General features: G+C 31.2%; 3 protein-coding genes and 1 long non-coding RNA gene across 8 annotated transcripts in view; all 4 read left to right on the forward strand.

Moving 5' to 3' along the window:
• Nucleotides 1–2,874: 2,874 nt before the first annotated feature.
• LOC134259433 (uncharacterized) overlaps nucleotides 2,875–23,660 on the forward strand; it is a 47,215-nt gene continuing 26,429 nt past the window's right edge. For 2 of the 4 annotated variants that reach the window (XM_062742012.1, XM_062742015.1), the window contains exon 1: nucleotides 2,875–3,067. In XM_062742012.1, the coding sequence (XP_062597996.1) occupies nucleotides 2,982–3,067 (86 nt within the window). In that variant the 5' untranslated portion in view covers nucleotides 2,875–2,981. Of the gene's footprint in view, nucleotides 3,068–3,165; nucleotides 3,222–5,774; nucleotides 6,804–23,660 lie in introns of those variants that run through there. The other 2 variants (XR_009990356.1, XM_062742013.1) reach the window with 2 other exon arrangements.
• On the forward strand, nucleotides 11,019–11,673 carry LOC134259428 (uncharacterized). Its single transcript, XM_062742010.1, has 2 exons — nucleotides 11,019–11,174; nucleotides 11,328–11,673. The coding sequence occupies exons 1-2, from the start codon at nucleotides 11,102–11,104 to the stop codon at nucleotides 11,618–11,620; spliced, it is 366 nt and encodes a 121-aa protein (XP_062597994.1). The 5' UTR covers nucleotides 11,019–11,101; the 3' UTR covers nucleotides 11,621–11,673.
• LOC134259429 (uncharacterized) lies at nucleotides 13,962–19,054 on the forward strand. 2 transcript variants are annotated; one of them, XM_062742011.1, is made up of 2 exons: nucleotides 13,962–14,092; nucleotides 18,478–19,054. In XM_062742011.1, the coding sequence occupies exons 1-2, from the start codon at nucleotides 14,016–14,018 to the stop codon at nucleotides 18,821–18,823; spliced, it is 423 nt and encodes a 140-aa protein (XP_062597995.1). In that variant the 5' UTR covers nucleotides 13,962–14,015; the 3' UTR covers nucleotides 18,824–19,054. The 2 variants fall into 2 exon arrangements, 1 of the variants encoding a protein (XP_062597995.1); XR_009990353.1 differs by lacking the exon at nucleotides 13,962–14,092 and adding an exon at nucleotides 17,715–17,797.
• On the forward strand, nucleotides 19,751–20,219 carry LOC134259431 (uncharacterized). The gene is made up of 3 exons (XR_009990354.1): nucleotides 19,751–19,878; nucleotides 19,959–20,014; nucleotides 20,166–20,219. It is a non-coding gene; the product is annotated as an uncharacterized LOC134259431 (long non-coding RNA).

The raw sequence follows: 23,660 nt of genomic DNA on the forward strand, positions 1-23,660 counted from the left end.
ATTTTTGGTCAAGGTCATAACAAACCCACAGCTCAAATAATAATCCCCTAGATGAAACTTCAAGTCTTTTCATTAGAATATTACAGAATGGGCAAAGATTGCACTACTCTTCTACCAATGACCTTGAACTTGTTTAAATGACCTTGGGTCAAGTTTTGGACACATCTCCAGATCATAAGCAATCATAATATCAAGTGGCACTTCATTGAAATGTAATGGACAAGTCAAAATTTTACATACATATGGATATGTGACAAGGTGATTACTATAACCCCCCCCCCCTCTTTTATTTCCAAGTTTCGTTTGTGAAGAATATGAATTCCTTTTGAAATTTAATGTGCATTTATTTATCAACAATAGTAAAATTATGAGTATGCTTTGATCAGACCAATATGACTGATATAATGGACACTGTACATGTATTCAATTTACCTCCACCCCTTCAAAAAAGCTTATAAATGCCAGATTGTCACACATTTTAACCATTTGTAACTTTTTTCTGCTAGAGTTGCCTGCACATTTTATTGTAGAAATATGACATATAGATAACACCTAACAAGATCACAGCATTCATTTTTCCAGCTGTGGTTGTAGATTTTGTGTATATGGTGATAAACATATGCAATTCTTTTCAAAAGTAAAAAGCATTGACGCCATGTTCTTTTCCCGTTGTCATGGCAACAATATCACTACAGAAATTTTGTTTTTCCTATTTTTTAAGAATAAAGTAATTCCATCTTTCAACAAATAAAGTAAGCAAAATACCATATCTTATCATGTTCAGAAAACATATTCATAGAAAAATGTCTAAAAATCATTGATTTTCATAAGGATTTATGAGCCCGTTGCTAAGGAAATAAATTTCCTTGGATATCAGTCCCTTCATACGTTCGAAAAAAAAATTTAATTGTGTTTTAGCATTAGGTAGGACAAAATCTTTCATATACCAAAAGCTTTTGAAAAAATAAAATTTTGACTTTCCATTCAATGCTCGATGCTTGCTGATTTTGACTCTTAATAATACAAAATAGGAGCAGAGCAAACACAAACCTTTAAAACATTAGAGGTAGGATCAGGTGCCATGGAGGAGTGTGCAATCCCTGCTGACCGGTCACACCTGCTGCATATTAGAAATTGTTCGTACATGTACATAGAGCAATGCTCTTGCATATTGAATTTAATTAGATAAATAAATTCCGTATGCATTATTTTATCAAGATAAGGATAATATGTTGAAGGTCCGACCGTTAGGGCGAGCGTAGATACTTCAGTTTTCATTTAGATCGGACTCGTCAAACTTCACGTGACATTCGGTGCATGTAAGACTCTGACATCACATGACGTTGTTTGCATGTTGCTTTACCAAATTCAAACCTGAACAGGGCTGATTTCAATCAGATTGTGACTTTTTTCTGCAATAAACAGATAAATTCATTAAGTCAAGGCAAGTTTATTTTTAAAACATCTGTTGTTATTCTCATGAGAACGTGGCTTAAATAGCGTTTGGAACGAAGTAGCCTGTTCCCCTGTCTCATCCTGGCCTAGTGACGCGGAGTTTACGAAGCAAAACAGGGACAGGGAACCAGACGAGGTACGAAGCGATACATTATGGGTCAAAATAACTGTGGAAAAAATTCTATTGAATGAATGTGCAGTACTACGAACTTACTCTTTGCCCAGGCGTTGTCATTCGAGATTGCAGTTACGACCGTGGCTTCGCAAGGATCACTGCGTTCGCTATAATGTTCAAATCCAAACTGTTGTTCAAAGACTCTGTAGATCTGAATTTTTGAAAAAAATGTTAACGTCAGTAGACCGCTTTTGCATAAATTGTTTTGTAATATCTTATATATACATTTGCGGTATCTCTCCATTATATAAACATACAGAAAGAAAATATCTTCAGTTCTGTATGACGTTTGTCAGAGGTCAGAGATCAATACGTGACCTAATCACACGGTGCAATACTATCTACCGGTACATTAATTATAAAATGACCTGCTCTTCTTGCTTTTCATGTATAAAAATGAACAAAATAAGCAAGTAAAATGCTAATTATCATATTTAAAATGTAAACAAGTATTTCATACAGATTGGGACTATTGATTCAATCTGTAAATTGCGAAAACTGGGGGGGGGGGGGAGGGGGGCTAGAAGCCTTTGGGCTTCACAGGATTTGATCACGTGATCGACCCACTTCAATTCCCATTGAATTTTATAAACTTGTTATTTATTTCTTAAATACAGTCTTATTACCCACGACATGCAATAGCCAGTTCACATTATGACTTCATAATTTAACGTCATTCACATTTACTACAAAAGTTTAAGAAGCATATTTTTTTTTATACAAAAACAGGGTATAAAGAGACGCAGGTTATTCCAAGGATTTAAGAAACTTTTGCACAAAAGTCAACACTGAATCATGTGCAGTATATTTTTCAAGAAAAGATCTTTTTTTCTTTTAATAACAGACAGAATTGATACTTATTGTATGTTTTCTAAATCTTTTTCATTGAACAATTATTGAATATAAATTGATCCTATTTAAAACGCTTCATTGGATAAATAAACGTATTTCATGTTCTCCGCTTCACAGGGGGCATCGTGCAATTGAAGAGGAAATTGTAGGTTATTCAGCGACATTGATAAATTTGAAAATAAATGTATGAATTATAAAACATTTCGACCTGAGACAAAATTATGGCGACTTTTTACTCTCTGTATAACTGTGTAATTTGTGTCAATTTTTTTTTTGTTTGTTACTTTGTAGCTACAGTTATTTAGATAACAACAGCCTCAAGTAAAGTATAAAGGCCCTGTCACGATTGTTGTCTCTCCAAAAAAGTTAATGGCTTGTCTATTCCATAAGCCGTGGTTGTTATGGGGATTTTGAATAAGGAAGCAAATGCCTGCTTTCAGTTCATAGACTGATTGCTTGATAGTATCTTCAAAACGATTCACTCTATTACATATGTAATATGGAGTTGTTCATGTATGTTAATTTTTCCTTTTTACTAATAGATTCTCTCCTCGTTTTTTCACAAAAAGGACCATGTGATAACAGGTACACAGATGGCTGTTTTCATTTGCAGACTTAAATCTTTTAGATTTTTCTTTGAATAAAATTAGCATATTATTTTCTATCATAATTATGTCATTTAGAAACCATGGATGTTGTGCAGAGACTATATGGAACGAAACAATGCAAAAATGTACAGGTAAAATTGCTTTTCTTTCAAAGTTTTGAATCACATTTGTGTTTTCCTTTGAGGGGTTTTTACTATTCTCTCACTCATTTGTTAAATTGCATTTGTCTTAAAAAAGATTCATGGCAACCAGATTGAAATTCGTCATAATAGGTGTTACATGGTTTTTGTCCCCCGCTTGAAAAGTGGGGGATATTAATTTGGGTTTGTCCGTCCCTCCGTCTGTCCGTCCGTCCGTCCGTCCGTCTGTCCGTCTTTCTGTCTGTCTGTAACGCTTTCGTTTCCACACGATATCTCGAGAACCCTTTGAGCTTTTGCAATGAAATTTAGCATAGCAACTCCCTATGGACTAAAGAAGACCCCTATTGATTTTGAGGTCAAAAGGTCAAAGGTCAAGGTCATAAATAAGCAAATTCTGTCTGTTAAAACACTTTCGTTTCCACACGATATCTCTAGAACCATTTGAGCTATTGCAATGAAATTTTATATAACAACTCCCTGTGGCCTATTGAAGACCCCTATTGATTTTGAGGTCAAAAGGTCAAAGTTCAAGGTCGTAAATTTATACATTCTGTCTGTGTGTAATACTATTATTTCCCGGCGATATTTCAAGAATATTTTGAGCTTATGCAATGTAATTTTATATCAAAAGTCCCTAGGACGTCTCTCGCCCCTCTCAAAGTGTCCCGCCCCATTTGTTTTATTAGTATTTATAGTATTACATGTCGCTATATTTAGCGCAGTGGCATGAGGAGAGTTTTTGCGTATAAAACAGGTTCTCGGCGGACTTTATGTTCTTATTACATCTATTAGAACTGTTTAATAAAGGCTAAATAAATCAAACACCATGGATTGTGTAAAATTTTGAGAATACCGAACATGAAAACATGAATATATACATGTATGTGACTTCACTTCTGCATATACTTCACGCTAAGTAAAGCGATTCCGTGGTCTAGTGGTTATGCGTCTCGCTTCATGTGTAAGAGGACCTGGAATCGAATCTCGGTCCAACCTTTCTTTTTTTTTTTTAAATACTTTTTTTTTACTAAATGATAGTATTCAGCATGTGAAATGAAAAATTTATGAGGCTATAAAATCATCATTACAGTGTGATAAAAATTCCATATAAAAAAATCCTCTATACACATAATGAAGTATAAGCAATCAAATCTTTATATGCATATTGACATACATGTATTTTATTGGCTTCAGTATACATGTATACATTTAATAATTCTACAAATTCAGTCAGGGGGAGCCGACTTTTTCCCTAAGCGGGGGACACGAATTCTCTGAATTAGCTTGTTATTTTAGTATTTTATTCAACTTTTTCTAGGAAATATTCATTAGATTACATTTGAATGGGTTTAATTATCACCTCCGTATAACAATAATTCGACCTACGACATTTCTTTTAAACAGATAGAGACTTCAGTGATTTGTTTTGCTTTTGTTTATTAAAAAGTTTGCTTGTTTAATTATAATATTTTTGTGCTTTGTTTGTTTTGTTGTTTTTTTTTTCTTCTTTTGTTTTTTTTTTTTTTTACAATTAGGAATTTTTTCATTTAAATAGCTAAAAACATCAATTTTGTCCCTTATTTAGAAGTTATGTCTTCTCTTTAAACTTTGATGTTGGCAAGTTATTTTCAATTGCGTGTCTTTCATAAGAAGTGAGTTTAAGGAAAATTTATCTGAATTGAAGAAAATAAAATTGTTTCATAATTCGAGGAGAGCTGGTCAGAGGGTTTGCAGACCATCTTTGTTGCTCTTCTATTAAAAATTTTAAGTGTAAAATTTCTTTCAACGTGAATTATAGAAAGCATTTTTACTAAAGAAGTATGCCTTTCGAAAATATTCATCATACACATATACTAATGTTTGGTTTATAACTCACTCATTAAAAAATCTTAATCACTTTCAATCAATATATTTCGCTTAAAATTTCTAATGTACCAATGTTTCCTTTGTCAATGTCAAAATATTTTCTGCAGAATCTCAATCATTCATTGCTATCAGTCAAATACCATTCAGGCCATATAAATGTACATACACAAACATGAATCGGTTTTGACTTTATTTCCTACTTCCTCAAACAATATACACTTGCTTTTTTCCGAGTTATTTTTTTTTCATCTACATGTAGGTTGCTCTAATGTGTGTTTTAATAACATTATAAAATGTATATCACATCCCTGTATATACATGTATGTCTGATGACCGTTATGCATATTTATGTGTTTTACGAATATTTATCTCATGAATGCCACGATTGAATGGGATTTTTTTTGTCTAGCAAAATGTCTATTTCTTTAGAAATATAGGATATTCAACGGCACATCAACGTCTATAGCCTATTCAATATTGCTTTAATATGACTAGTAACATTTAAGTCCGCTTATAGAATACGATATGAAGGCCTCGATCTTAAATTTTCCAAGATGAACAGAACACACATTGAAGAAACGTGTCGTATGACCTTAAAACAGAGTAAATTAAAATAGTTAAGTTAACTTTTGAAGACTTTAGAGTGACTAATGCTTATTCTTTGCCTTTCGTACGTAGTGTGTGGACCAGGTTATTTTGGAGAATTCTGCAATATGACATGCAGATATCCGGACTATGGAATGGGTTGTCGGATGATGTGTTATCCTGACCAGAATAAAGAAAGTTATGATTTTAGAACAGGATGTGCGGATCAACAAGGTATTGAAATTTCAAATCATTTATATATGTCAACTTGAAATATACAGTTTTTTATTCTACAGATTCTGCAACTCCACAAACACCTATAGAGGTAAACGATGGTGACAAGAAACAACATCTGCTAGTTTTTCTACGGAAGATATTTGACCTCTTTTTAACAATACTGGGAAGCAAAAAAAATAACCTCGTTTGAAGACAACTGTCAAAATTCTGTTTGTTGTCTTTATTTTTATTCTGGTCTTGTACTTGTTCTTTTTTGAAAATATATAAAATCAGAGGAAGAAACAGATGGACAACAGAAGGAGAGTAATCATCAATGCTAAGATGTCCAGGATATATACAAATAAGAAGTCCACAACAGAAATGTCGAATACATTTCTAGTGCTAAAACATATAAATTCTCCCAAAGAGAATGCAATAGAAAGTATTTTTAAAAAAGGATTTTCAATTCTAAACGGAACGATTATGTAAATTAAAATTTTATGCATATATCTTATTGTCCATCACAACCTTATTTTTTTGGATACTCCGAGTATAAATACAAGTATATAATCATTGATTTATTTTGAGTTATAAATACAGGATCACATTCATCAAAACTAAGATATTACGTGTGTCATTAAGAAACAAGTACAACTTAAAAAATGAGCAGCAGTGATAGAAAAATGTATTATATGCCGTTTATATGGAAGAGTATGTCAATTTTTTTTTATTAAAGGCTTATTTTTTTCGTCAGGTGAAACTGGTATCTGAAGAAAATGGTACAAATTATTTAAAGAAATTTCTATTAGAGGTGTCCTACTTGCAAAGCGGTTACCATTGGATGAATCATGCTAAACCATCAAGTTCTGAATTATCAGCAATCGTTTTTTTTTTCTTGGGCTTGGTCCTTTTGCAAACAATGTGCAATTGATTGTAATTATAGATAAATTAAATAAATAAGAACAATAATTTGGCTTACCTAAAAGGTCAATTGAATTAATGTATAAAAAAAAGTTTTTGGCATTTGTCTGTAATGCATATATGCCTCATATTATTCTATATGTAAAATTATCAGACTGTTTGAGACCCGTTCGTTTAGATAATGGAAATATTCTAAGTTTTTTTTTAAATGTGGCCATCGGGGAACAAACCTAAAATAAGGAGATTTGCAGACTCTTTTGCAGAAATGGATTTAAATTCGCTTATTCAAAGTAAAGTCTATCTAATATGTACACCACTGGATATAAAAAACCGACTGGATGAGACATATTACAGATTTATTAAGATGTACGCATTAAATGAAAAGAAATTTTTAAACAGTACTCAAAAATAACATCCTTTTAGACAGAAATTCGTAATGCAAAATATCATAATTTCATAAATTTCAATATTCTTTTATCCTTCTGGCGTCCAATGATTTATTTTTCATATTTTTTATTTACTTATTCTTTTTTTATCAGAAAATACACATTGGTCAAAATAAACTTTTATTTTTTATTTGGATAAAGAGTTTGTAAAAGGTGACATTTATTATTATGCAAAATGTTTCCTCTTATCAATGATTTCATAAATGCAACCATAAGATTTATTTTCGCGTGATCTTATAGAATAATTGTCAACAAATAGAAATCATCATTTGAAGTGTAGTTTAGACGTAAAATGTTTTATTTTTTTTCATAACTTTGTTTACTGTTATAAATGTACAACCATTTTTTATGTGCTAAAACTCTTAATCATTTCAAACTAATTTTTATCTGTTGGAAAAAGTTTACAGTGTATCGTCTCTCTAATACCCCTGTTGATATATATATATATTTTAAAGATGCATATAAATTTATATGCCCATTGGATATTTAAAGCTTCAGAGAGAAACGTTTGTTTTCCGATTCAAATCTTAAACTGTTAGCATGATAATAATTTTAAAAAAACTTAAAAATTATATGAACGATATTTTTTATTTCACTCCTGTTTCAGAGGGATAGTTTTAAGAAAATCTTTAAACCAAAATCTTTGGTAGGTGAGATACTTTGATTTTAAATGACTTTGGATTTTCGTTTAATTTAAAATCTAGGTATTCATTGAAACGGATATAATGCCTTACACTATAATCTTTTTTGTTTTTATATTTTGTTTGAAGATAGCATACATCCCAAAACCTGTGTTCACTACAAAAGGCAATGGCAAAAATAACACAAGCTATAAAAAGAACAAAAACGTACTCCTTTTTCTTTTCGTACTTTTCTCTAGTTAATTGTTTTTTTTAAATACGATTCGGGTGTTAAAATCTTTCCTACAAGCACACACATTAAACAGATTCACTCAAAAATGTCTGTATTCAAAAAGATAAAACTATATGTCAAATAACATGCCCGTAACTAACAAAACTCGCATGAACCAACGTACCTTTTAAATTTCAACAAAAAACAAAAAGCAAAAAAAAAATGGATCTTTGTATCATTATCAAATATAAAGCACCAAAAAGATGCATAAACATAAATCTAATCAAAATTGAAAATTTCATTTAATAATGTTCAATTGAATTCATTTTATAGATGTTTTAAACATTAAACATAGGTTGTGCCGCCGCGTCACAACTAAACGTCACGTTTTAAAGTAAATATTGTTAGAATGAAAAAAGACAAACACATTTAAAAAAGTATCTAAAAAAATCGTCTAACCGTCAAATATTTTAAAAGACAAAATTTACGTTTTGATATAGTAAATTGTTTTAATATTATGAAAATAGAACAAATGAAGCCACATGCAGTAGTATTTTTTTCACTTTTTGACGCCAACACCGTGCGCGACGCCTCAGTAAACAGAATGCAGATTTCAAACCGACAGCAGTGGCGGACCCAGAAATTGTGTAAGAGTTTTGGGGGACTAGTTTGAGGTCAGGATAGGGGCCTTCATCCACAGCAAACCATTGATTTTTCAAATATTTTATTTTATTCAAAGGAGGAGTCGGCTGAGTCTCCTCTAAAAACGCCAGTGTGAACAGTGACAAAGATGGGGCAATATCCGCCAGCGATCAAAGCCTCAAAAAGGTTTGATCCGCCCCATCACGGCCATATACTTAACATTGCAGGTTAAACATTATTTCCAAAATTGAAACGTACTACATCAAGGACGTGTATTCAGATAACTAGAAGCACTTCTTTAAAGAAATAATAGAAAATATGTCATCTTCATTTAAGAATGATATGGAGATAACGAACAGTATCAAAAGATGATACCCAATTTGATAAAATATTGATGAAGAAATGTATACATATAATGTAATTGGAGACCAGTATTTGATCACTGTAATAAATAATATGACCATTTATAATGACAGAAACAAAACAAAAATAAAAAAATAAATAATAATAAATAATCTTAATGAAGAAAATCAGGAAATATTTCAAAATATTGTTTTTTTTTTCTGTATATTTAAGACCATGTTAGCTTTAGCCTAGTGATAAAATTATACAATTTTAGACAAAAAGAATAATTTAAGATCCATACATCTCCTACCTTTCGAATATCCCAAACAAAATGAAATTGACCGATGAATGATCCAGTAGAAAGTCTACACGAAAGTAGAATTATAAACTAATTAAGCTTTTACTAAACTTTTATCGAACCTCTTTGCGAAATATATATTGTGACATGGCGAAAAAAACGTTTTTGATGCTCGCTGTCGTCACTTAAGTTGTCTAAAGAACGTGAAAAAAATCAGATTACCTGTCACGATAGCGCTCAGTGGCTCATTATAACTTCTTCTGGTATATCGTATGCATAAATTAGGCCCGCGGTTGCATCTTTTGCAGATCTATCGAATTTCATTTTGTATCAAAGTACTTTTGTGTTTTAACAAGCTTGGAGTTTGATATTCTGAATAAATATATATTTACCTTTTTGTTATATCAGCTATATTAAGTGAATTTGTAGAAACAAGTTATAATTATAATTAGGTGGGTTAGACTTGGACAAATTCTTTCTTTTTACAATCTTTCAACACGTTTTTATATGTTATAATATTTCAAACTTCATTTGTACAAATATACCCCTTAATCGCTAAAACATATACTTTTTAATCTAAAGCCTGTGAGTTTTACCTGCACAATTTAGTATTTTTTCTTACACTTTAATCTGATATTTTAAACTTTCTTCTCTGAAACTTACATGTAAATCGCAGATCAGTAAAATGTATTTTTAATCTGTAACTTTAACAATTAAATAGACTTTAGAGATCTTAAATCTTAGAAAACAACTCTTGGTTAGGTTAGAAAAACAAAGAAAGAAAAGAACATAACCAAATCATTTTGATAACAGTGGAACTTTGATTATTTGTTTTTACAAAAAAAAAACTCTCGATCGCTGCAACAAATCAAGGACCCCCGAAATTGAGATAAGAAGTTTTATATCGGAGCGCCCCCCCCCCCCAAGAAAGGAAGAAAATGGTTCGTAGGTTCGTATTCATCTGCATCATAGCGATATACAAGAATCGGAAATATTCTTAAGAATCAACTACCTCCCGGGGATAGATAACCAAGCGACAGTAAGGGCCAGACTGTATATGAAAACATATACATTTCAATCATGGAAGAACATTTTGATTACTAGTATTCAATTATTAAATGAGCATTCTCATTGACAAGATTTTGCTCTGGATACCACACATTTTACCTTATGACCTTTGAATTTAGCATGTTTTAAAAATCTTTTATCTTCATCTTTGAATAGCTGGTGATTTCTTAATTCACGTGACTGTGTATTTTTGTGACAAATGCTTCTGGGATCTATTAAATTTTTCCCTGTACCAAGACCTTTAAGTTCGTTCAACTTTTATTAAAAATTAACTTGGACATAACTTTAATATGGTTGTTTTTTGGTCATCATATTACAAAGGTGCATGCATATTTGATAAGACAAGTTCTTTTTGGGATAACGTGATTTTTTAAACCTTTTGTCTTTAACCTTGGAGTTTCCCTATATTTTAAGAAACATGAACCTTCATCATACGGGGAATCGGTGCTTCACAGACACATTTTGATCTGATTGGTGTTTGAGATGGCAAGAACTCTCCACCATACAATTTTCTGTTATCGAAGAGGCAACTGTGTGGATTCATGGTTTTAAAGGGGGATGCATGCAAAGAGCAATTTTTGATGAATGTTTTCATTTATTTTTTTTTCTGAGGTTATCATAAAAAGTGAAGTATGAATCAATTTCTAAAGGTTACTATCAAGACTATTTCATTGCTTTTAGGAACAACATTCTCTTTTGGATATGGTAAGTTTAATTTTGTTAAAGTGCATGTTCCTTATATATCTTAATTTCTTATTATCTAGTACGTATTTTAAAGGCAGGATTAAAATTCATTAAGCTCCTTGTCTTAAAAATGATAAAAATATGCAATTTTCATTTTAAATTTATTTATTCTAGATGATCTGTCCTATTTGAAAAATACATCCCTAACCCCGACTTGGTCGTGTCTCTCGATTCAACAGTGTAAATTTTTCGCAGCTACTAACGCATTAGATAGCAATAAGAGTACTTGCGCAAGGGCTGGAATGATAGGCCATTTTACCCCAGATAAGGAAGTGACGTGGTACGTGGATCTTGGTGTAATCTACAGTGTTTACAGCATATCCATCCAGTTTAAAGACTATGGTCCTGCTTACGGTATTTTTTACGCTCCAAAGTATAGTTTAACCTACTTAAAACGGAAGTTCTAGCAAATAAATAAATGTAACAAGTGACAAATTCTTTTACTATTAAGCAATATTTTGGAAAATCAATTTTCAAATGAGATGCCTAAATCACTTAACTAGGGAATATAATCAGGGAAATGAAATGTAATTTATAGGTATTTTTTCTGATAAGAAAGACCATGCTGCATTTTCTTTATACATCCTAAACTTTGTGAGCAAGGCTAATGGCTTAATTTTGATAATTATTTTTTTTAGCAAGTATATGATAAACTAGTTCATAGTTTTTATTTTTATTTTTATTGAATTTTTTTTTGCACTTATTATTATTATTATTGTTTTCTTTTTTCTTTGTTTTTTATGCAAATAAAACAATCACTTATATTCAAAACATTTTTGTTTTAAACAAAGCAATTTTTTTCTAAAAAAAAAAAAAAAGATTATATACATTGTTCATACATAAATCAGGAGAAAATTTTAAGTTTTTCTAAATAAAATAGCGTACGTATATGACATAAAATGCGGATGTTTTATTCCACTAATTTCTATACTGTATCAATAAGAATATCAAAGATGTTGACATATGTTTTTTTCCCAAGAGAACGACTTTATTGCATTTGTATTGTACACATTATTATTCTAGTATGTACTTTGGCGCAATTTATCATCATATGTGAATCATTATGTAATTGGCTTTTTCAAATACGCAGATGAATTATGATGCATATTTTTTTAGGAAAGGTAAAGATATATTATTTTTTTTTAAATCATCGGTTTCAAATTCGAAACAGGTATACAATTTGCCCATCAAAAAAAAATTGGTATCAGAAGCTCCAGTTTGCTCTGACTACCGATGATTAAAATTCGATAACGATTAAAATGTATGTCAAATATTTCTGTTACTAATCAGATGTGCTTTAGATCTTTTAAAATTTATATGGAATTTACGTAAGATAAGCTATTTTATTTTCTTTGTGGTGTTAAAGTTCCTATCAATGTTTTGATTACAAATAAAACCCTACCTGCAATAAATTTTATTTCTAGACACACTTTACAAACATATATGCATGTGATAAGACAACCTTTCAGCTAAGTCAACATTCCTCTAATACGGTCTTTATATACCAGAAAACATAAATCAGACATTTTTCGTCATTTTATAATTACGCAGATAACAGTAGATATTCTGTGCATGTAATTTCTAGCAGAGGAATATTACTTGGATATACTTCTTGATAATAAAAGACAATATTTCTGTAGAAATATATAAACTGTAACATAGAAATCATACCATGGACTCTCAAAAAGATTTCCTGGCTTTTACAAAGGAGTTTTAGCATAAAAATAATATTGTAAACTATTTTACATAAAAAATAAATTGTTAGGATGCTCATATTTTGAAACAATATTACAATAACATGATATAGATGGCAATATGAATAAAAATATAAGATATTTCTTAATATAATTATTATTAATGGTTTCTGCATATCAAAGACAAAGAGGCAGATTTGCTGGGTCTTCTCTATATCTTTCAAACTCAACAAATAGAGAAGATGGTTACTTTTGTTACAAAAATACTTCGCCGTTACCGCCACTGAACTTTACAACAACATGCATTAAACATGGCCGATATGTCATCTACTACAATGAAAGATTGGACGGTGTCACGTATCCTGATGGGTATGAGGTTTACTCTGTCACTGAATTGTGCGAAGTAAATGTTCAAGGTCAGATTTCTTTTCAATGTTCTTTGCTTATTATCGTTTGTTTACATTTGTTGTGTTTTTCTCAAAATTCACCTGTAAAATGGATTTGAATTTCATTTTATTTTAAATTTATTATTATTTATTATACAAATAAATTCACATCGACTTTAAAAACTTTCCTTATAGCTAAACATATTTATTTAGCAGTAAAATTATAGGACATTCTATATTTTGTCGCTGAAATAGGTATGTCAACATTCAAAAATTACCCAATGTCCAATGTTAGGATAATTATTCATTATTTAGATGTAAAGTATTTTCTGTTTAAGGATGTAAATATGAAGGTACCTATGGTGAACGATGCCACTTGAATTGCTCTACTAATTGTCAAGAAAACCAACGTAATATTATTAGAGGAACGTGTCTTGTGTGTAAGCCTGGATGGGTTGGAATGAAATGTTAAACAGGTACATCAATTGTCAATTGTCAAAATTACATTACAAAAAAGGATTTCGGAAAATATGCAGTACCATAAATTAATAACTTTTGAAAAAGAAAAAAAATTCATAATTTTAAATACCAGAACAAAAACTTAACCAACGAAAAAAAATACCAGACAGATGCTTTGACATTCATAAAGAAATGTTTTCATTTACATGTATTTATATTTAGATGAAAAAAGTGCAAAGACTTTCAAAAGGAACCCCAAAAACATGATACTGCTGTCGGTGATAGGAATAACTAGCTTCCTGATTTTGATCACGATGGTAACAACTATAATATTTAAAAGGTAAGTTTTTTAGAAACGTTTGTATTAACAATAAAAATTTTAATGCACAATAATCGAAGCCAATATAAAAAAAATGAATCAATAGAGAATCTACTCAAAACACTTTGTTTGTATAAATTGCAAAAGGGATTGAAGCTATGTAATTTGTATATTTTGTTTCCTTTGTAAAAACTTAATTCAATTTTCCTTTTAATTAATGCCACCAAATTGTAGAAGCTTCAAATACAAAGTGATGTTAATTAATATTCTTCTGATGTAAGTGACGTTAGCAACAAGTTACATATCTGATCATTTTCTTTTCTTTGAAATCAAATGGCGCTTTACAAGAAGAATTAAAGTGTTTTCAAAATCTCCTATCATTTCAGCATGAGTGATTTAAGTTATTTGTCTATATTTATTTTTTTGAAATATTACTAATATTTTCAGAGTCTTTTTCATATTCCAGTTCTTAAAAAAAAAAAACACTTTTATTGAAATAAGAAATAAAAAAGATTCAATAACTGTAGTATTGAAGGTCGTTTATTTAACATAATTCCTGTTTGTTACTTCATGCTTCTGCTTTGCCGGTCTTGTATTTACCATGCGGTCCCTTTATGTTTTAAGTTTTCTATATATCTCATATTCTGCAGAGCATGAAAAGGGGTATAAATAATTTTATCTTTTCATCAGTGTTTCTTTTTCCATTTTCAACTCCCTAACTCGGGGTAAAAACAACTTAAGTCAAGATATACACTATAAACTAGAATATTTTACCTTAAAACAACAGATGAGAAAATCCTGGAGTAGAGAAGAAAACAAGATGTGCGAATCACTGGTGGTATTTAATGAACGACCCTGCGACAGGAAATACACAAGTTAAATATAAAAGCCCTAGTTCTTACGTATACATATACAGCACAAATTTCACGGCGAAAAAATGGGCCACTCTTTAAGGTCAAGACCAACAGGTAAAAATTGGACGTATTCAAAGGAAGGTCTTGTAACTATGCACCTGCCAAATTTGAAAACCTTGTTCCAACTGTCCGAAAGTTTTAGATTTAATTACACAGGTAAAGAAAAGAAAAAAAAAGGAGAAAAAATTTTATACCCCCTCTACCTAAAGGAAACACTCGCGGGAACGGCCATCGGGTCTTTCGTTGCAGCACATTTGGCAAGAAGTGACATGTATATATATATATATATATATATATATATATATATATATATATATATATATATATATATATATATATATATATATATATATATATATATATATATATAAAAACAAAAGTAAGCAGGAGAGCAGCTTGAAGTCTTCGACTAACCCCCTCCCCTTTCATACCCCCTTCCAAAGGAATTAAATGTTAAATGAAAACAATAAGCAGTCAATTTTTAAGCTAATCTTTATTTGCTAATTTCTATTCAGTTAGTATGGCAGCAAATTCTGTTATTATTATTTTTTTTACATTTGTTTATAATTTTATATTGAGTTTTGTTGGTACGGTACAGGTATGAAATGAGTTTTAAAAGGTTTTTCTTTTGTACAACAATTATTATTTAATGTATGATAAAATCTGAAGTATTTTATTCTGATGTAGATTTGTAAATATATGACATTACTCTCATTTGGACAATAATAAATCTAGCAACCAAGCTAATATGTGTCCATAGCTTTTGGAATTAAGAAGAACATGCGCAGGTTTTTTTTTCGTTTGAGAGGGGATCTCCCAACACATTGAATTTGTAGAATTCTTAAATATTCACATGTATATTGAAGCAAATAAATAATGCCAATATGGATATGATGATTTGTTTGCTTATTCTTTATTCTGTGTATAAGAAAATTGTTTTTATATAGAATATTTATTGCACTACCGTAATGATGACCATGATTGGAAATGTAAATCCTGGAATGTGTGAAAAGCAAGTATTTCTGTATAATTGCCGTTCTTGGGTTCACACCAGTTTAAAAACATTTTTTTATTTGACTGGAAAATAAATTGTGAATCTTGTAGATAAGTCTCAATTGCAAATACACTGATGAAAAAATGAAAGTACCATGGATTTATTCAAAAATGTCCAGATGAAAGGAGGTATAAAGAAAAGATATTTCTGTTTCTTTCTCTTTTGATTTTTAATCTGTGTACCTTGAGAGAAAATGTGCTTAAAATCACAGGATTATATAACAACACAAAACGAAAGATAACTCGTGTTTTCAATGGCATAAGGTTCCATATATTAGAGTTCTTGCTATTACTAGACATATAAATTACACATGGAATTCTATTAAGTTGTACATATGTGCAAGTACATATGAAGAGATGTTTTATTGCCAAATAGTTAAAAGGGCATGCTGTTATCTTTTCTGCTCATTCTGATTTTTAATTTGGGAGAGAGAGAGAGAGAGAGAGAGAGAGGTCACACAATGAATTTAAAAGGATTAAACTCGTTTTATTAACACATTTGATACTATTTTCGTGTTAAAGATACTTAGAGTCGTTGCCATACCGCAGATATATTTGCATTTTAAATAGATCAGGACAGAAAGCTCATTTACAGAAATTTATCTGGAACCATCAACAAAAAAATATACGTTATACACGTATAGCAAAACATGATCATGCCTTGATAGTATTCAGCTTAAAGTTATTAGGTATACAGAGCAGAGTGTGAAATGTATTACCTTGTATATTCATGTAAATAAAGTAATTTCCTTATCAAGCTCAGTTTTTCTTCTATAGCTTTATAGCTTTGTTGACCCTACAATATCAATAAGAATGTTTCAAGTAAACCATTAGATAAAATTTATTTTCTATTACTTGAAAAAACAAGGAAGACTTAAATACCTACATGTATTTAGAAAAAAAGACTTTTTTCAACTTTTAAATTATTCTAACATTTTCCTTGTTGTTCTGGGACAAAACAACAAATGCTTCTTTGGAATCTATACAGGGATATGAAGGCCATCACAAGGCATAATGTGTTTTAAATAAAAACAAACGAGTACTTAGTGACATGATATGTTTAAATGTTCTGTTTTTTCTACGATGTCATAATTACTAGTAGTCTGATTTAACAAGATGACCTGTGGGAAAAGGCTGTTGATATTTCTTTAAAAATAATATTTTCAGGTAGATGTACCAACATTTATTATCAATGCACAGTGACTGTTCACGGTAGCTCAGTCGGTAGAGCGCTCACTCCGTGATCAGGAGGTCGTGAGTTCGCATCTCGGCTGCGACCGACCTAGTCGTTAAAACGGGTAGCAAGTGTTCCTTCACCATGCGCTCGGCACTTTGAAGTGAAAGTTGCGGGTCCTTTGGATGAGACCTTAAAAACCAAGACCCCGTGTCACTGCTCAATGGCCCTGAGTGCCGAGTAAAGGTCAAAATCATGAAGCCCTTCACCGACATACGGTGACGTCTCCATATGAGTGAAAAAACTCTCGAGAGGGACGTTCAACAATATACAAACAATCAATCAATGCACAGTGCATTTATTCAATACAACTCGCAATATTGTGATTGCAAACTCTGACTTAGATGCCTGTTTACTACGAGGAAATAAAAATCTATCGTTATGGAACTGGTTTGCACATATCAGTTATCATTAACACAAAATTTCCGGTTCATGCTCATGCGTTTACTCTGTCCTTCCTATATTGCGTAAGAGATGTTTGTTATTCTTATGATATAAGGAATATCAATTTTCATCAGTGCCTCCGTAAGTTATGTAAATTTTCTTCTTAGCACTCCTTTCTACTAAATGTAGGGTTAATTTTGAAAACTTAATCTTCTGATTTACGATGTAAATCATAATCACTAGTACTTTACAAAATTTTTAACATTACATCACGATCGAAAGCTGCATGTATCGTCTTATAAAACTTTTATTTGTCTTAAAATACATGTTTTATAAACCAATTTTGAGTTCTAGAGGATGATGCACGACCTATTACTGTGGAATTTCCTGTACGTTAAACATAAATATGAATTCCTCGTTGAGTATAAACAACACTTTGCTATTCAAAGCTTTGCCTTCCTCACTCTTTAATAAATCTCCGGATCTATTTCCTTACTTCCGTATTTTTCTCTTTATTAAAGTTCATTCACATCCTGAAAAAAATATTGATCGTTATTCAGATACTCAAAAATACTAAATTAGAGTATGTAATCAAAAACTAAATACTGTGAAATCACACATTTTCTTCTGGGTTTAATTTACGTTGTTTTCGAGGTATGAAAAGACACTTGAACTTTTAGCCACAACGAAATACAATTTTTTCACAAATGTTACTACAGAGAATTTCCTCGACCCCAAAATCAAGTCCCCATGAACCAATATATTTTGACCCATCGACAATATATGATTTAACAGTATTCATATTTTGTCGTTTTTTTCAGTTACTGGATAGAACAGATAAACAAAATGGCAGCAACAAGGTATTTCATGAACATGACTGCCTGGAGCATATCATATGACGTCACATCTAATACGAACTATCTCACTTCCCGGATTTCTTCTTTGGAAGAATTTGATTTGGAAACAAATGTGAATAGTAACAAGTTACTCTTTGTTGTGTTTATATTTGGAGTATCTGTGGCTGCTTTCTTCATGGTGTATTTCATATTAATGATGTACATAATAGGAAAAGACACAAAGAAAAGAAATATAAAGTGGGGAAATATTCTGAAACGTAAACCGGTTAAATACCGCAACCTTGAGGATGACGTTGCTCTTCACATATGACCAAAAGTTTTAAAGGACTGTAATATTTAAAACTTGTTTCACATAAAGATCTTAAATTTGTAATTTATGATAAATGTAATGTAATGGGGTAGCATTATGTGAACCTAATCATTTTATCTTCTTCCTAAGATAGAATACCGCTCTTAAAACATAGATATAAAGAATTTAAGCATCTCTCTATTGTTTCACTATGACTTTTTTTTAGAATAATACATAACATGTTTGATTCAACGTTGTATTTGTTATCCTTTGCAACTTTTCTTGCTAATCTATAATGTTCTCGTACAAATATAAGACAATATTGTATAGATTATAAATAAAACAAGCAAAGCTACATGTAAATATAGTAATGGGACGTCCACATGGTACAGTTGTAAGAGCGTCTGCTCTAAAGTCAGGGCTTGAAGAGGTATTCGTTACGTCGTGGTGTCGAATTCTATTGAGAAACCCGGAGAAGAAGAGACTGTTAAAAGACAGGTCCCGTGTCACAGCTAGTTCTGGCACAATAAAATCCCTCCATGTTAAAGGGCTGTACATAAGTGTCAAGTACAGATCTAAATTAGTTGACCAGTAAGAGCTGGCGACCCAACATGCTTGAAAAAATTATCGAAAATACGTTTAACATCAAAATACCAAAGAAATTAAAGTATATCAATTTTATACATTATGTACACAATAGGAATTTTGAGCAGTGTTAAACAAAAGTGACACACATAATAAAGATCTAGGAGCGTAGAAGAAATAAGTCTTTTTTCTTAATTCCTTCCTCATAAGCCCATTTATTGATCAGATAGAAAGATACAGAAGGAAACAATTATTTCAAATTTTTAATAATGGGCTATTGCTCAATACTTCGAAAAAAAAATGTTAGCATTTATTTGTATAGAATTAAGGAATTAAATGTTCGTCAAGAAGAGACTGTAAACTTGTGATTAAAAGCTGGATAAAATATATACATCGGTGCTCTTCTGTAAAATGTATTTCTGTGCCAGTCTTACGTTTATATTCATACATTTTTGCAGTGTAGTTTCCCAAAAAGGACCATGTGATAATAGGTACATGTACACTCTTATTGTCAAGTGTCTTTTGTCATTTGGATTTGTAGAAAAATGTTTTATTCAAAAATTTATTTCAGATTGCATGGTTGTTGTTCAGGAACCATATGGAATGAAACTCTACAAAAATGTACAGGTATACATGTAATTAAAATATTCCGTTTTACTTTCTTCTTGAGAAAATTGATATATAACTTGTTTAGATTAATGTGATCTTATAAGGCATGAATAGCACATTACTTTTGGTCCTTGTTTTCTATTACATAGATTTATTTCTATACTTATAGTTTGTGGACCAGGCTATAGAGGAGATTTCTGCAATGTTACATGCGAATATCCTGGCCCGGGGATCATGAAACAGACTTAGACTTAAGTCAAAATTTCAATTATCTATAAAATCTTTAAAACTTGTTAAAGGAAACTCATAATTTGCATACAACAACAGACTGATGATATAAACTCGAAATGCATTTTCATTTTGGGCTGCTTGACCTCTAAAAAATTTCAGCATCTAAGGCATTTTTGACTTAAGCTTAAGATGCTTCATGATCCCCTGACCAGATTACCGAATTGGTTGTCAGCTGATGTGCCATCCTAATCAGAGTCGATACCACTTTGATTTTATAACGGGGTGCGAAATGCAAAGAGGTGCAAAAGATTGCATCGTGAAGTTTTTTTTTTCAAATTTTGTACAAAACATGAAAAGTCTTCTTTTCTCCAACTATGATATTCAAACATTACATCTGGTATAAAACAAAACAGTTTTTTCTTTATATTCACATTTAAACATGAATGTGATTACATAGGAATATATTCTTTAAATGTTATTTTTAACATTAACAATACTAACAATACACGCAGTATTTCAATAGTCTTCATCAGCTGGCATCAAACACAACCACATGAGATTGACATAAAAATTTGGCACGTGATCTTTCACTAAATGTAATGTACATCTAATTGTAAATATCGAGTAATCCATATTATTAACTTTTTTATACGTAATCACAGATAAATTATTTGTTATATAACGTCCCTCTCAAGAATTTTCCCTCAAATGAAGTTGCCAGCACTCGCCTGTGGGGGGCTACAAATTTTTACCTTTACTCGACAATTACGGCAATTGAGCAGTAAGGGATCTTTTACGATCCAGCACCTACTGCGACACGAATTCACGATTTTAACATCTCGTCTAAAGGACTGGTCTTCATGTCTCACAATACTAAAGGAATTCCTTCCAGCGACGTTAGGATAAACTCCTTATTTCCAACTCTAGACAGGACGTCCTATCCACTGCGTCAAGCGGGCGACGCGTAATCACAAAGTCAACAGTAGAAACATACAATATACGAGGGCCGTTCAAAAATTACGCGGACTGTCCTATTATTTACTTTTACAGACGTCATATAGTTATGAAATTTCACAGAAATATGTATCTTAAAGATTTCAATATATTTTAGGCAAAATTTCTGTATTTTAAAAAAAATCTACGAAAATTATCGGTATGTTGATATCGCTGTCGGAGAGGTACGGAGCAAGACCAAAAAATTGAAGCAAATGCATGCGGAATCCAAAATTAAACTCATTAATTTTCTATAATTCGCGATATTTTTCGACAATTTTCTCAAATGTATCTTTAAATTGTTTTATTATTATGTATTTAGATTTCTGACGTGATATTTGAAGTACTAACAGAAATATAGTGATTTTTCTCTGATGCGATTCCCGTGAAAACGACTGTGAAAATGACGTCTTCTGAATTGACGGCGCACCACACTTTTGTTAAATTATGTGTAATGCTCGAGATATAGCCAACATAGATCCAAAATATGCATAATAAAACATGTAGTAAATTAGGGTATTCGTGACATTCATCCACAAATAGCAAAATGAAATTTGAGACCGCCAGACCTCTGTTAATAGGCTAAAAGGGAGGAGGGGAAGAAGATTATCGACGAAATCTTTATCCGGACTGTAAACAACGCGATTGAGAGACACAAATATCACACTGTATCTCATAAATTCCTGCAGTTTTTGGTTTTGATTAAATTAAAAAAGAACATTTTTTCTTGTTTAATAGATTTTAAGCTCAACAAGAAATGATATTTGGATGTTGAGTAAAAAAGGTAACTCCAACTGTACAGATACTGTGGAATCACAAATTTTCGTGGGGGTTTAATTTTCGTTGTTTTCGTGGTATGACAAGACCCACGAATTCATGTCCACAACGAAATGTAAAATTTCACACACATAAGTCCTCATTAATTCTTGATCCACGAAATCAAATCCCCACGAACCAAGAAATTTTCCTCAAACCACGAAAATTTGACCCCACGAAAATATGTGATTTTACAGTACTTATGGGGAAATGTTGAGAAAATGAAAACTCCATCACATATTATTTTTTAATGCCTGTGAGGTCGAAAATTTTGCTGCTCCGTGACTCAATGATATGTCCTCATAAATCACTCAAAATTGATACCAATTTACAACATTTTGCTATGAAATTTTGAAGACCTTATAAGTAAAGATTCTTTTTTATTATGTGTGACATTTTACCCGATTATGTCGTCAAATATTTTTTCTGTGCAACAAGTCCGCGTAATTTTTGAACGGCACTCGTAAATTTGTACAAACAGAAAGAATAATATATCTCCATTTAAATAAAAATCAATTTAAAAAAAATGGTTCTCATTTGCAATTCCATTTGTAATGTATTAATAAATCTTTCAACCACATTATGTATTGGTTTACCTTTCATTAAAATGTAGACTTTAATGTAATCTATTAATTACTTTAAGCTTATAAAATTACATTTTGGAAACTTTCTCCTTCTTAAAATGCTTTAGATTACATGCTGTGTACAGATTTATGTTCCAGTACGTGATGGGCATTAATAGTGTAAAAGTTATAAACACCAGTTCTTAATTTCAAATGTTTTGTTCTTGACTGACCATGATATTCCTATCTTCGAGACACATTCATTTTTTGTTTTTCAGAATTTTTTTTTCTAAAATAATCTTCACTTTTTTATTGTTGAGTTTAATACGCTCACAATGAAAAAAAAATGCTACAAAGATGGACAAACAAAGACACTAAAAAATGAAAATATATTAACATTCCTCTTAAATCAAACCCTTACATGTATATTGAAGCAACCAACAAAAATGCACTTGATCAGCACCTGAATTGAATAAAAAATATGTGATCAGTTCCATTTAGGCGTTATATTATCGGATATGTTTTAAATGATGTGAAGTATTATTTTCCTTGGATTTTCAGGTATACTAAGACACTGTGTCTAAATCAATATATTGACAATTCTGTAAAAACAAGGAAGGAAATATTTGCCGTTTATGGTGCTTTCCTTAACAATATTATTTCAGTTTCCCTATAAATCAAACAATCAATATGGATGTTATTTTGTTTGTTTAATATGACGCTTCTGGCCGCGGTGGTCAATATCCTGGGGTTACCACAGCGCTTCCCCACAATCAACAATCAATAAAACAAATGTGACGACCCAAATAGGGTGAATCATGCACTGGATAGGTCACAAGTGCGTGAAAATCACCAATGCAATAATCAATCGAATTCAATCAATCAATTATTAATCAATCAGTCAATCAATTCAAATATCAATCAATTCAATTACTTGCTAAGCAATCAATTATTTATCAATCAATCAATTAAAATACCAATCAAGTCAATAAACAATGGAATGAGCGTAAGACTGTGCACTCGTCCAATTACGTTGAAGCGCGACGGAATACGCCACTTCC

The sequence above is a fragment of the Saccostrea cucullata genome, unplaced genomic scaffold (assembly GCF_032062105.1).
Source record: "Saccostrea cucullata isolate Sc308-1 unplaced genomic scaffold, CSIRO_AGI_Scuc_v1 ctg466, whole genome shotgun sequence".
NCBI lineage: Eukaryota > Metazoa > Mollusca > Bivalvia > Ostreida > Ostreidae > Saccostrea > Saccostrea cuccullata.

Bases quoted from the DNA above. Each gene is read 5' to 3' on its own strand.
- LOC134259428 (XM_062742010.1), top strand. From the start codon at position 11,102: ATGAATCAATTTCTAAAGGTTACTATCAAGACTATTTCATTGCTTTTA. The intron at 11,175-11,327 runs GTAAGTTTAATT...TATTTATTCTAG, and splicing joins AACATTCTCTTTTGGATATG to ATGATCTGTCCTATTTGAAA.
- LOC134259429 (XM_062742011.1), top strand. From the start codon at position 14,016: ATGATACTGCTGTCGGTGATAGGAATAACTAGCTTCCTGATTTTGATC. The intron at 14,093-18,477 runs GTAAGTTTTTTA...CGTTTTTTTCAG, and splicing joins ACAACTATAATATTTAAAAG to TTACTGGATAGAACAGATAA.